General features: G+C 36.0%; 1 protein-coding gene across 1 annotated transcript; it reads left to right on the top strand.

The window, feature by feature from the left end:
- The first annotated feature begins 6,111 nt into the window (after positions 1-6,111).
- On the top strand, positions 6,112-12,995 carry LOC113350078 (E3 ubiquitin ligase PARAQUAT TOLERANCE 3-like). Its single transcript, XM_026594152.1, has 15 exons — positions 6,112-7,036; positions 7,375-7,474; positions 7,660-7,741; positions 7,839-8,005; positions 8,107-8,189; positions 8,423-8,500; positions 8,588-8,744; positions 8,842-8,993; positions 9,182-9,346; positions 9,440-9,727; positions 9,852-9,893; positions 10,086-10,359; positions 10,490-10,609; positions 10,819-10,894; positions 12,005-12,995. Exons 1-15 carry the CDS (start codon positions 6,871-6,873, stop codon positions 12,668-12,670), a joined length of 2,616 nt encoding a protein of 871 aa, XP_026449937.1. The 5' UTR covers positions 6,112-6,870; the 3' UTR covers positions 12,671-12,995.
- The last annotated feature ends 1,621 nt before the right edge of the window (positions 12,996-14,616 follow it).

Raw genomic sequence — 14,616 nt, 5'->3', positions numbered from 1 at the left:
CTACCTTGTTAGGAATTTCATTTGAGAGATAAATTTCCACCAAAATACTTGCATAGTAACCAATTTATTGTTTTAAAGTCGTGGGATCTACTCTAATTGGTCTACCAATTGCCCTACCCATGGACATAAGAATATCTTCGTTCTAATACTCAATACTAAGACCAGGAAATAACAACCAAACAAAAGCAATTGAAGATTTTTGTTGTTATGGTTTAAAATCTCTCTCCCAGAATCTGAGTTTCAGGTATTGATATTCAACTTCCCAGAATCCTTCATATACATATTTCATATCAACCCGATTGTCTAGTTTAATAATAAAGAAACCTTTGCTTATAGGAATAAACTAACATTTACCTGTGAGACTCCATTGTTTCCTTAAACTTGCTTCTGCGACTGAAACTTTCAATTTCAAGAAATCCAATCTACCGATCAAACTAAACCTCCATTCATTAACACTCTCATCTATAACCTCATCAGGTATGAAGATTGAGGGACTAAAATTTAGAGGAACATTATAATCATCTGAATTAAAAAATTTTGCAATCTCATATTCCGGTCGATAATTTGAAGATTCCTCCATCGATTTTCAGTTTTTAGACATATTAAATGATAATCACCTGAAATCAACGATAAAACTACTATAACAATCAATTGAAACAAGATTTTCACCTGAATTGATGAATCTGTAGCACTGAAAACGAAAAAAAAAATTGAGAAAAAAGTCGTCGTTTCAATCGCCGAGTTGCAGCGCACGACTCGGACTGATCTGTGACTTAAATTTGGTTAATAATCACACATATTGGTTGTTCACAAGATATGCAATGAATAACAATACCAATAACACCTGGAGATTTCCTTTTTCGATTCACAAACCAAGTTCATGAATTTACTTCCTTAGAACACATGTAAAACATTGTTCCCTAGGATGAAATCCTCACCTCATACCAATACATAATCACAATAGCATTTAAACGATTATGTCGATGTCTTATCTACAAAGTTTAATGGTTAAACGATAAACCTCGTATTGTATTCCTTAATACCATGTTTATCTAGAGTTCAATCATGTTTCGCAGTTTTGTTTTCAATATGCACGACTTGAAAGATACGTTAGGCAATGAAACAGTTCAAGTCAAATATCACTAACCTCAAGTGGAAGGATGATGTTGTCGTTGTAGCTCCTTGCTTCTTCACATCTTCAAGTCTTCGCAATACTTGTAATGTCTCATATCCTAATACTTTCAAGCTAACCTATATGAAGTTGACTCTAGTACATAATCAAACGACTCTTAACATGAGTTTTGATTCACTAATATATGACAACCAAACTTGACATACCAACGCTTTGTGGGTTCAACCGAGCTATGCTCTAACAGAGTTCACGCTGTGAATCTACTTATGAACATCCTTTACTGGCTCAGAAGTTGCTCTTCGGTTCTTCAAAAAGACTATTGTTACCCGACTTCGAACACACGACTAGATTTCCTTTTGATTAAACTATACAACAAGGAAAATTCTTTTTAGTAAAACTTAGTTAAGATCACAATAACTTAATATCCCTAAACTTAGAGCTTCTCCAATGGCATGTGTGTGAGTATAAATATCTGAATCCATATAGGATACACATCAATTTTCTCTAAAACCATTCTCCAACCCTAACTTCTTAAATGAATGTGGGATGACGTGGCTTAATTTTGGGAAGACATTGTCAAGGTGAATGTCTAGCTTGACAATGTCTTCCTATCCTAGTCATTTTTATGTTAGTGAAATAATTTATAAAATAAAAATAGAACTTGTTAACCAATTATTAAATGACACTTCGTAATTAAAAGATTAAGATTAATTTGGGTTGGAGATGAATTTTTTTTAGTTCCCAATATTTAGGAATTTATATCTATATAAAGAAATTTTTACCAAGAAAAAGTCAAGATAATGTTGATATATATGAAATAAGCACATCAACCATTGGAGAAGCTCTTAACAGTCAATACGTCGTGTAAATCTTCTTAATTATTACATCTTCAAGTTTTATTATATCTTTAAGTTTACTATATTTGTCGTATTCCTATATCATATTCTAAAAACTTTTTAGAGTTGTATACGAAGAAACATATATAGAGTTTCTATCAATATAGTTTCTCATTAACCTTGTTGATACCACCTAGATACAAGCTCTTCTTCTATCGATATTATCTATACTATGATAGAGATGCCTTTGCTTCTCAATCTACAGGAGAAGTCTTCAAAGTCCCACTATTGAGCTTCACGATTAGAAGATGTGGAGAATGACCTTCTCGCAGCTATTATACAATTGTGTAAGGAATGACGTGTATATCAACCAAGCCTTGCTCTGCTTAGATTTAAATCTAGATAATTTCCTAATATACACATCGACTTAATTTTATTTTTATCCTACTTAACACTTGGATAAATATCCTAGGAATATATTACCATATATAACACCTCATATTAATTAAAAAGATAATTTTACCATAATAGAATCCTAAATCTAAACACAATTAATGTTTAAGATCTCTACTGGATTTGGCGCCATATATAATTACTTTCAATTAATTCTTTTGCTAAATATAGTTACCATCATTTAATGTTTAAACGTTAACTTTCCAAGTTAATTTGTAGACAATATTATCATAGCACATTACTAAATATAAAAGTTAACATTAATTGCGACTAACTTATCTAAGTTATGATTATGCCTTACCAAGATGTAACATATCTTAAGTGGAAATAAGACCATTAATTAATGTTTATAAAATACTCGATTTTGGATTATAAAAACGTGTGAAAAGTTTAGCCTTTAGTGTAGCAGAAAGAAAACTATCTAAACATGACAAATATATCAATTCATCATGTTTTTTTTTCTTGTTTCGTTGGTTCTAGAACCAACTATAAACCATAGTGCGACAGTTCAACTGAAAGGTTTCAAAACGAAAGATGGTTGGTTTCGGATCCAACACACATCATAATTTGTTTTTCCAATTCCTTTGACACATTAACCAAGTTAATGTCCAAGGTTAGTCTCACTAAAGTATAGACTCAATTCCACCGGTCTGCGCTACCCACACTCAACAATCAAGTTCAGTTTAGCAATTATAAAAACTAGATTTGTGTTTTACAATGAAAATATGTGGGTGTGTAAAGCAATACTATTTTAAAAATTAAGTATATAAAGTCCCAAACAATTTTCTCTACAAACACCATCAGAATTACAACATGCCAAACCATTCACCGTCATAATTATAACATAATAATTTCCTTAAGGTTGTCTCACTAATATTTTTCTTTGGGTTTTCTCCTTCAACTATTTATTATTTGGTGGTTTACAACTATAAATAACTCCTTAACCACATATAGTATGATGTTTATGGAGCATGATCATCCCGTACAAGTGGTGATGCAAGGACACTACAAAATACACTTTGTATTTTGAGGACTCTATGCCGACTCTAATATTCACTGCATAACATGTATACTATTTTTTAGGAGACTAAGCAATAAAATCTATGCAAAAACTTCATAGATCACAATATAATTAGAAACACGAAACTTAGGTTTCTTTTAAATATTTACCTTCCCATCCGACATTTTTCATCCATTCAAAAGAAAAAGAATCCAAAAAAAAAAGAAACATCAACAATATACAATACATCAAAGGTAACATATCGTATGATCCTTTCTAAACGGAAAACAAAGGATGACAGGTTGCTTATTCAGTGAAATCTCAAAGTTCAAATAAGTTAGTTTAATGAACAGGATAAGAAGACTACTACATTCATGTGATACTTACAACAAAACAAAAGGTACAACACTACAACACAAAAATAAACACACAATTGAAACCCAAATCCATACATAAAACTGATTTTAACCATACATATTGACACCGCAAAGCAATTCTCTAGCTTGAGCAACCCCTGCTTCATCATAAATAACTTCACTACAAATAACAAAATCAGAATTTGCCAATTAAAAAAATTCATTGAAATTAAAACCAACCTTAAACCCACAATATATGATTGAGAGAGAAATTTACTCTTTGGGTTTACGAATCGGGATTCTATGGTGATTAATGTCAGCAAAAATATTATCATTTCATTATTTCAAAACTTTTAGTTGTAACATATTGAAATGGAAGTTCCTAAACTCAAGGTTTTGTATCCATCATGACAATTAGAAAGTTGCTGGAACAAGATTATTGATTTTATCGCATTTCATAGAGTTTACAGGCACATCGTTAAAAGATCTCATCTAGTAAATCCCTCCAAGATTTCATTCAAATTTGAGGAAATTATGTGTGCATGTCATTTCCTATATTTGAAGGGAGTGTTATATGATACGGTAGTGTAACTCTCAGGATATTGTAAAAATTGGTGTTAGTTGTATCCCTAAACATAGTAAAACTATCAGAATAAAAAATTTCGTTGAATCTGTTGCTTGATCATCCACATTTATGTGTCCCCCGTTATGTCAAGGTCGATTAAAACCTTGGTAGCTTGGATAATATCACCTTACCTACGGAAAAGAGAATGGTTAATTGTATTTTCTGCAATACATACACAATTTATATTATACATAACTAATCAAGAGAAATCAAACACAATGACATAGTATCCACAAAATAAAAGTAACTACGAGTATTACTGATGGTTGGCTAAGGTCACAGTTGATATGATTCTTGACATCTCCCGATAAAGTTATTTTCATGTTTGACCTACTGTCACTTAGAAGATGCATATTCAATAACTGTGGTTTTTGTCATTTGTTTTTTTTACTACGTTCTTTAGAATACATGGAGAACCAAGAATGTTTCTTTCTTCGATGTTTCATAAAAGCAGAAATCACCTTCTGAAATCTTAATTTAGAAGATGGCTCTAATTTTCTGGCATTCTTTGTATATCCAAAGCAACTATGTATAACAACCCATTTTCGTTCAATCTCGAGAAGAAACTTGTAAGAGCAAACAACAACAAATGAAACCACACCCATTTATTCAAAGATGATTAAATGTACATCGTCGACCTGAGGTGTATTTCTCACCCACTGTAGGTGATGCTAACCTGATACAATCAGGTATAAAATATAGAAAAACTGTAATAAGTTTTAAACATAATAACCCATGGTATTAGCACCAATCAAACTTTATCAACTATCCTCACTAAAGCTCCAACTTTACATAAGACCTATTTCCGCTAATAGAAACCGAGTGATCCATCCCTATGTACGTGCTAGCTAATAACTAATATTATCTAGACTTTTAAGGGGTTAGATTCTGAACTGGAGTAGAAATCTATTATTTATTTATATATATTTTTTAAGTATGATAATTTATTAAAGTTAGGACGAAATCACAGGGAGTACGTTGTACCGATAGAGTCTTCCATTACAATAAGACTAATACAAGGTGGTGTTGTATGATCCCAAAATGTTGTCGATATATTTCTTATTACGTTATCATCCGCTGCTTTGTTTTCCAGCTCGTATACTGCTTGATTTCCCTCCCTGTAATTGCGCTTGGTAGTGTAGTGTATAATTTGAGCCGTTCTAAGTTTGATTTCCGCTATCATATTGATTAAGTACCAAGGTGGTTCGGTTGTTGAGGTTAGAAATCTCAGAAGACTTTCCGAATCTGTTTCAAATTGCACCTTTGGCTATTTTCGATCTGCAGCCGTTCCTGACACGATAAACATGACCCAAATTTCGGCAGTGAGGATGATGATCATCCCCAAATGTTGTACAATTGTTAAGATTGTGATAGCTTCGTTGTTTTTGCATATAATACCCGCTACTGCAAGTCACATATGGCCTCTAACCGCACTGTCTATGTTGATTTTGATCCGGTGAACGTGAAGTTTGCCCCATCCCACTAAAATTGTGGATGAGGTGAGGATCCAATGAGCATCGTTTGTAGATGATCGCATTCCAGTTAGCACTTGCGGGAGGTTGTGTTGAGATGACATAGCCTTTGTGTGGTTCCCACACAACATAACCATTCTGGGACAAAAAGTGAACCAATTGCATGGGGTTAGCCACGGTTGTTAAGAAAGAAAGAATCAAATTTTTCGAGTTATAAAAGGAGAAGATTTACGTCCAGTTTTAGTAAAGCCACAATAACCTCGTTAACTTAGGGCTTCACTTCTCTCCATGTCATGCGAAACGTTTCTGATACAAGAAAAAAAGCCTAACCCTAGCTAGCTTTATCCAGTAAATACTTCGTCACACTCTTTCTAGGGTTTCTACATAAATCTCGATCAATTCGGTTTCAGTACTCTCTGGAATCTTATTGGTTTATGTGGTTTCTCCATAGATTTTGATATCTCAATCCTATCTAATCTATTCTAAGCTACAAGAGATTCGATTCAGAGGTTTTTTTTGATTCCTAAAGTACAGAGGCTGCATGGATAAGAGATATATTTTGATCAATTGTTGAAGAGGAAGGATGAGTTTTGGTTTTTGAAGCAAAAGCTGAAGATTTTATTTAAGGATTTCACTCGATTTTGAGGGGTTTTGGAGAATGAATGAAATTTCTCTAATTATTTGGGGATTTCACTCGATCTGTTGAAGACTGCGTATATGGGAGGAAGATTGGTTGCTGCGGTGGAGAAATCATCTTATCTTTGAACTGACAAATTTATTTCTGAGGAAACTTCTTTTTTTCATAAAAGTTTGAATCTTGAGAAGATAGGATCTGCGTTTTCTTAGGGTTATTACAAAGGAGATAAAATCACTTGTACTCTTTTAAATTATAGTTATATTATAGGCCTTTTATTTTCATTGATTGGCCTTTGAAAATATAAATTTCTGTTCTTTTTAATTTTCTGATAAATCTAGTGCAGAAAAGTGAAAAAAAATATGGCTGTGTATTATAAGTTCAAGAGTGCTAAAGATTTTGATTCCATACCAATTGATGGTCATTTTATATCGGTTGCGAATTTGAAAGAAAAAATATTCGAATCAAAACATTTGGGCAGGGGTACTGATTTTGACCTCATGGTTGCTAATGCTCAAACTAACGAAGGTTGGTTTTTATTTTTGTAATAGATTTCTTTGATTCTGGTTGTCTCGTTAATTTAACTCAAAAGCATGAGTTCTAGGGTTTCACTAGCTCCTTTGCTATTATCTCTAAAGCATTGCTTTATGAAGTAATTGCCCGAGAATGTTAGGAAGACCGAGTCATTGATTGATTGATTTTTATCAATTATACTTCTGATTTAAGATTTGAGTATCACGTTTAGTTTTGTATCAATTAGTTTTTAGGTCGGAGAAAAAAATTTGATTTGATTTTTTACTCTGACAGCTTGATTTAATCAATATGAAGTTTTTATGGAGCTTATTTTATTTGATTTGGAATCTCAGAGTACCAGGATGAAGCAACGTTGATACCAAAAAACACATCCGTTTTAGTTCGGCGAGTTCCTGGACGGCCTCGCATGACCATTGTTACTGAACCAGAAGAGTACTAATTCATACCTTTAATTCTTGATAATTCGTTATCTATTATTTAGGTTAATATGGGACTGATATTGTATTTTCTGCATAGAGTTTTGAGATAGAATCAAGCATGAGTGTCTTTCTCATATTTTAAAATGCCCCGCGAAGCAGGATTTTGGTTGAGATAATCCGCTGTTTTGTGTGCTGCAGGAAGAAATCTGTAGAGGATAAAGTAGAGGAAGCTCAGCCAGCCAAAAATAACTTTAGCATGGCTGATTCTTCTGTTAGAATGGTAATTTTACTGTAGCTATGAGCAGATAAAAACGTCTTCAACTGTTGGTTATATATGTATCAATATAAGTGGTGTAATCAAATCATTTCAATTCCAGCCTGAGGAAAATGAGTGGGATGAATTTGGAAACGATCTTTATGCGATTCCTGAAGTGCTCCCAGTTCAATCCGGCAATCCTGTGATGGACGCCCTTCCTCCTAGTAGAGCTGATGAAGACAGCAAGATTAAAGCTTTAATGGATACAACTGCATTGGACTGGCAACGGTATAAAGGATCTTCTTTCCTGTTGCTTCTGTTATAACTATCTAGGATTAGTATGCATGAACATCTTATGGTGAGGTTGTTTCTTTGAATTGGACTTGCAGGCAAACACAGGAGGGTTTTGGGGCTGGTAGAGGTTATGGAAGAGGTGTGGGTGGAAGAATGATGGGCCCTGGTAGAGGTTTTGGTAATTTTCTTACTTTGGTTTCAATTACTGATCAATGTTAATTAGGAAGTTTTTACAACTCCCGGCAATTTTCCTGCATGATAAATTCTCATGCAGGGCATTTCTTCTTTGGTTCCTGACCACATGGGAGAGTGATGTTCTGTCGTCCCTTAAGTCTTTCTGGTTGAATTTGCGTACTTGTTATTTTTATCATATAATGTATTCTGAAACTTTCAAGTACATCTATTTTAAAGGCCGAGGTGTTGCTGGTGGTGGTTTGGAGCGCAAGACACCTCCACCAGGTTACACTTGTCACAGATGCAAGACGCCTGGTAAGTATTTCGTGGGTACTTCTCCTTCTGTGTTTGTTTTTGATGTCATAATAAGCACTGAGGTTGATGGTTTTGTCTGTTTTACAGGTCACTTTATTCAGCATTGTCCTACAAATGGTGATCCTAATTATGATATCAAAAGGGTGAAACCTCCAACTGGCATTCCAAAGTCGATGTTAATGGCTACCCCTGATGGTTCTTATGCCTTGCCAAGTGGTGCAGTTGCTGTATTGAAGCCGAATGAGTAAGTAGATCTGTTCAATATTTGTGTCCCATCGTTCATGCTATTATTGTCATGTACATAATATGAGATTCACTCCAAACCTTTTGATTTGATTTAGGGCTGCTTTTGAGAAAGAAATCGAAGGGTTACCTTCTACTACTCGTTCAGTCAGTGATCTTCCGCCTGAACTCCGCTGCCCGTTATGCAAAGAAGTAATGAAGGATGCTGTGCTGACCAGCAAGTGCTGTTTCAAGAGTTTCTGTGACAAATGTAATTTTTTACCTGCTTCTGTTTTTTCTTCTTCTATTTATGAATGAAGTTTAACATCAACTCAGTTGAATCATTTATAGAGCAAGTCAAATACTTTAATTTCCAAGAGTGCTGATACTCCTATTCGAAATTAATGGTATGCATCTGTTTCCATCTTATGTGCTTTTAATACATAAAACTGTATTCAGGTATCAGGGACCACATAATCTCAAAATTAGTATGCATTTGTGGGGCTACAAATGTACTTGCAGATGACCTTCTGCCAAATAAAACCCTCAGGGATACTATAAACCGCATTTTGGAATCAGATAACGTTAGTGCTGAAAACGGTGGCAGCATTTTGCAAATTCATGGTATGCATCCCAAAACAATCAATCTTTATATGTTGAACTTTAATTTTCCTATTATATGTACACCAATGAACTCTGTTGTTTCTCCTCTTTAAGATATGGAGTCCGCCCGTTCTGCCCCATTCAAAGTTCCATCGCCTACTGCTTCTGCAGCGTCCAAGGGGGAACAACTGCCGCTACAGTGTAAGGTAGAAACTCAAAAAGAGGTGACTGCAGTCAATGTAAAGCATGAACCAGCTATTCCTCAACAGTCATCTGAGAAAGGGAAAGCTACAAAAGCAGTATCGGAAGCTACGTCTGTGAGTGTGAAGGAACCTGCTTTACAGGGTAATGCTCCACCAGCGGAAGAAGAAGTGCAACAGAAGTTGCCTTTTGCTGAGCCAGGTAAACATTCTGACTTCTTTTCTTTCTTGATGTTCGTCGTTGCTCATTGTCTTAGATGGTACATTTCATATGACACCCTCTAACAGAGCAGCATCTGCTTCTGATGTTTCCTTTCGTTTTTCAGTGAAGAAAAAGAAAAAGAAGAAGGCTGTTTTACCCATTAATGGTTAGTCTTTACACTTCATCTCATCCTTCTACTACTTGGCATAGGACATGACTGGGCCATGCAAAATTTTAAGCAAATGTCTTTGCTTTGTTTGTAAAGTTATTTCCTAGATCATGTAATTTTCTGCACAATGCACCTTTTTCTTTAGTCGTCCTATGCAGCGTTTAATGCTTCCTCTGGTGTATATTGTAGGTGCAGACATGCAGTGGAGAACACCTCAAGATCTAGGATACGAAAATCATATGATGCCTTTTCCTCCAGCAGCTTGTAACCCATATTGGGGTGGTATGCCGCTTGGGATGGAAGGATATATGGGTGCTCCATACATGGGAAATATGGGCAACATGGGAAACATACCATACATGGGTTATAATCCGGGCCCCTTTGATGTTCCATTCGGGGGAATGATTCCTCAAGACCCCTTTGGAGGGCAAGGTTACATGATGCCAGTAGTTCCACCCCAGAGGTATTGGTTTTGTAGGTCAACTCTTGCTCATACAAATATTTTAGTTGTTCTAATCTGCTGTCAAGTTTGCATCATTAAGTGGCTTTAATCCTGTGCCAGCCTAACTTGATGTAGAACGTCGTATTATCAGGGATCTTGCAGAGATTGCTTTGGGCTCAAGCCAAGCACCCCCTATTATGAGCAGAGAGGAATTTGAGGCCAGAAAAGCTGACCTGAGGAGAAAGCGTGAAATGGAGCGACGGAGTGAAAGGTATGTACTTTTATCGTTATTGGCAGAATGTTCAAGGCGTTGCATGAAGTAAATGTCTTTTAGACTAGAAACAGTCTTTAAGCTGAAATTATGGAGTGCTCTGTGACTTTGATATTGATAATGTGGGATACCTCTCGATAGTTCAGTTTGAGGGGTTTTTCTTCTCTGGTATCGATGGATCTGAAATTCTTTCTGTGCCTGTGTTGCAGGGAGTATTTTAATGATAGGGAAAGCGGCAGTGAGATGAGCAACAGTGGTGATATATCTTCATTGAAAACAAAATCTGTATGTGCTTTCCATGGACCAAGCCTTCTCCCCTTTTTATTCATCTGCCGGCGGCTATCATCCGTGGTTATAGTGCACGTGGCAAGAAAACGTGACTTTTCTTTTCAGTTTTGGAAAAAGAAAATGCGTTTTGTTGCTGGAGTCATTACCTACCCATCTTCTCATGGCGTCTTAAAATCAGATTTGAGTTTTCAAGATTTAATTTTTAGTTTTATCCTTGTTAATTATTTATTATACTGCATACATATAGTAGATCTGGTAATGACATGCAGACTATAAACAGTTTGGGGGAAAGCCTTTCTTGGAGCAGCTCCTGTGTTAAAAATTTGGATATTATGGGAAGGAATAATGATTCTAAAACTCCCGTTAAAAAGAGTCTGGAGCCCAAGAAAATTAATCAACGGGAGGCAGGCTGGTCTTAGCAACGGCAGTGGCCATTTGCTGGATTTGCCATGGTTTATGTGAGCTCTGGAGATTACAATTGAAGTAGCAGGAAAAGTAGTTTGTGTTACTGGAGACTGCAAACATGCCTAGATTGGTTTTCGTGATTCTTGGGCCCTATTATTCTGCACTTAACTGCAGTGAAAGGCACAATTTGCGAAGGAAAAGAATACGTTTTGGTTTTGCATACAGACTGGATTCATCTCAGTTGTAGTGATAATGTACCTAGAATTTGTCCTGTATGATGGCAGGGCATGGTGGCATGGTATGCGCGGTCGGTGCGGTCGAAAATCGTTTTGGAAAACCAACACTGAATCCTAGGGCAGTTCGTTCATTTTGGTGTTTTTAAGTAGGCCATAGCTAGTCTTGGATTCTTTTATCATTTAAGTACATTCACGAGAGTCGGGCCTCCACGAATTTGTGTAGGCCCGGTATATTAAAGAATCCGATAAATAATGAGTGAAGAAAGAAATTAAAAATGGATGACTTAAACTAAGTTGCTTTGACTTTCCAATTTTATTTCTCTTTTTATTCTTATTTTAATAAAAATAATTATGGCCCTGAGCAGCTTGTTTGTCTTCCTGTGTTAGATGCTTGATTTGCTTCATCCTTGTTTTATCTTATTGTGGTGGCTAATTTGGCGTCATTTTCTTGTGTCGGCGTGTACAGCATCAGAGACCGTCCAACTATCCTTCAAGCCTGGAGCCGCAGCAATCACAGTATAGCCGGCAAAATCATCAGCATCATCGATCGGAGAAGCCACCACTTAGTAACACAGAAAGAGTAGCCCCACCATTACAGCAACCACGAGAGGCGAATATGCCAGCTCGATCAGGGAAGAGGCAGCTCGAAAGTGAAGAGGATGCTGCTGCAGAAGCCATGGCAGCAGACAAGAGACACAAGGCCAGTGTCTTCTCTCGTATAAGTTTCCCAGAATTGAACAGTAGTAATCCACCAATAAAGAAGAAGAAATCATCTTCTTCTTCTACTTCAGAACTCCCTAGTACCAGGAGTAGCAATGGGTATAAAGATTATGATCCTCCGGCAACTTCATCTACTCATAGTCATCACCACCATAGATCGTCATCGCATCATCACCATCAACGGGATGAAAGCAAATCAGTATCGGCAGTAATTTCTAGTTCGCGAAAGAGTAGTAGTTTGGTAGTTGATCAGGATTCAAGTGACGAGGATAGACATTTCAAGAGGAGACCATCAAGGTATGAGCCTCCTCCTCCACCTATCGAGGATGAAGTTGTAGCAGTCAGGTCTTCAAGACGCTCAAGGGAAAGAGATCATTATGAGCGAGAACATCGCCACAGCAAGCATAGATAGACAGATCGTAGCGGACCAAGTCTCAGTTGCTTACCCTTCTCTCTGTCTCTCTCTCTCTTAGACTCAGGTATACAACCGCCAGTGTACACCGATTGTAGAATAGGACCCAAAATGGGTTTCCTTGTTGTGAAGACGGAGAACAGAAGAGGACGAGGTTCTTTTCTAGCTGTTCTTGTAACGTAATCTGCTTATTTGTATGTTAACGAGTGACTCACCTCCTCTGTCTCTGTAAATGCTTTTGCATACCTCAAAATTTTCAACTCCTTATTATCCTTAAAAATAAATTTACTTTATTGGACATCAATTAAGTATTTTTTGTTTCTTACGGTAATGGTTAAAGATTTTATTTCATCTTCGTTGCTCCTTTAGGGTTAATCTTTTTGGGTTGCTTGATAATTGTTGTAGCTTATACTCGCTCCGTCCCAAATTAATTGAGCTAGTTGTAGTTTGAACAATTCTTAAGAGAACTATATTTAAGTACTTTTTATAATTATACCCTTATGAATAATAACTAGTAAAATTTAGAAATGATTTATCTCTCAAATTATACCACGATTTTTCGTAGATTTCATCATACCGTTGAAAAACATTTTAAAACATCTACGTAATGAATAAAAACATGACTATCAAATTATACATATTTTTTATAATAACAATAATCAGTTAAAAGGGTAGTTTTAGAGGTATCCCTTTAATTAGTGAAATAGCTCAATTATTTATGAGACAAAATTTAAAACCAAATAGCTCAATAATTTGGGACAGAAGAAGTATTTAATTATTGAAGGCCGTATGCCGCTATCCTCTGTAAGATTGAGATCCAACTGATAAATTGTCATGTGTAAGACTTGCATATTGAAAATGCGATTTCTAACCTTGGCCAGACTATTTTATGATTCAGAAAGGGAACAACCATCTATTTTATATAGGATATAAACAAATACTAATAGATTCTGATTGTCGGATCGTTCAAATGATATCACCTCCGCTTCTAATGGTATTCCCTTTCATTAGTCATGGACTATTTATCCACGTTTTCTAATTTGAACAATTTTTCAGACTCTTTATTTTCGATGTCAATGAAATAGACTAAGCCGACTAACCCAATGTAAAATTGTTGCGCTAAATGACTAATACAACTACATGGTAATGTTCTAAATATTACAAAGAACACTCCAAATTAGAAGCACACACTAACAAGAACACAAATTTGGAGATTGTATATATTTCTCTCTCTCGTAGGTTATATATGTATGATTTACAGACTTAACTTTTTAAGTGCCTGAACTCTAGGAACAAGTTACACCATCTAGTACGCAAATAATAAATTTCTTTTTGCCCGTAGTGGGATGAGAGATAGGGGAATTGATTCCCATTAGAGAGGGTTGGATCCCTATTTTTCTCGTCCCCGAGTAGGGCTGCACATGAGCGGGTATGGGGGTATAAGATGAAACCAACCTCTGCACCCACATACTGCGGTTTTTTTTTTTCAAAACCAACCCCGCACCCACAAACAGCGGGAGGGTTTTGTTACCCGCCCGCTGCGGGTTGGGCGGGTATGGGTTTAAACCCGCTTTATAATTCAATACTCATTCACACACACACATGTTTTACTTAAGTTCACAGATGAAGATTAAGTGTTGAATCTATTGATTTTTCGATTGTTGTCGATTTCTGGTGAAGATTCGAAGTTGTTGTTGTCGATTTCTGGTGAAGATTTCTGGTAATTGTCGTTCGTGGGTGAAGAAGAAGAACTGAGGAGGAAGAAGATGAGAGGCCGAACAGAGACAAGAATGTATAAAGTGAATGAGGGTTATCAGTTATCCTATCTACTAGTATTAGCGTTTCATAATGGACGGTTAGGATTAGTTTTATCTAATGGTATATAATCTGCGGGTTTTTTGGGCGGGTATGGGCGGTAGTAGCTTAAAACAACCTCGCACCCACAG

The sequence above is a fragment of the Papaver somniferum genome, chromosome 2, assembly GCF_003573695.1.
Source record: "Papaver somniferum cultivar HN1 chromosome 2, ASM357369v1, whole genome shotgun sequence".
In the NCBI taxonomy this organism is placed as follows: Eukaryota; Viridiplantae; Streptophyta; class Magnoliopsida; order Ranunculales; family Papaveraceae; genus Papaver; species Papaver somniferum.
Note: the sequence above shows the minus strand (reverse complement) of the source record. Positions and strands in the feature narration are given on the sequence as shown.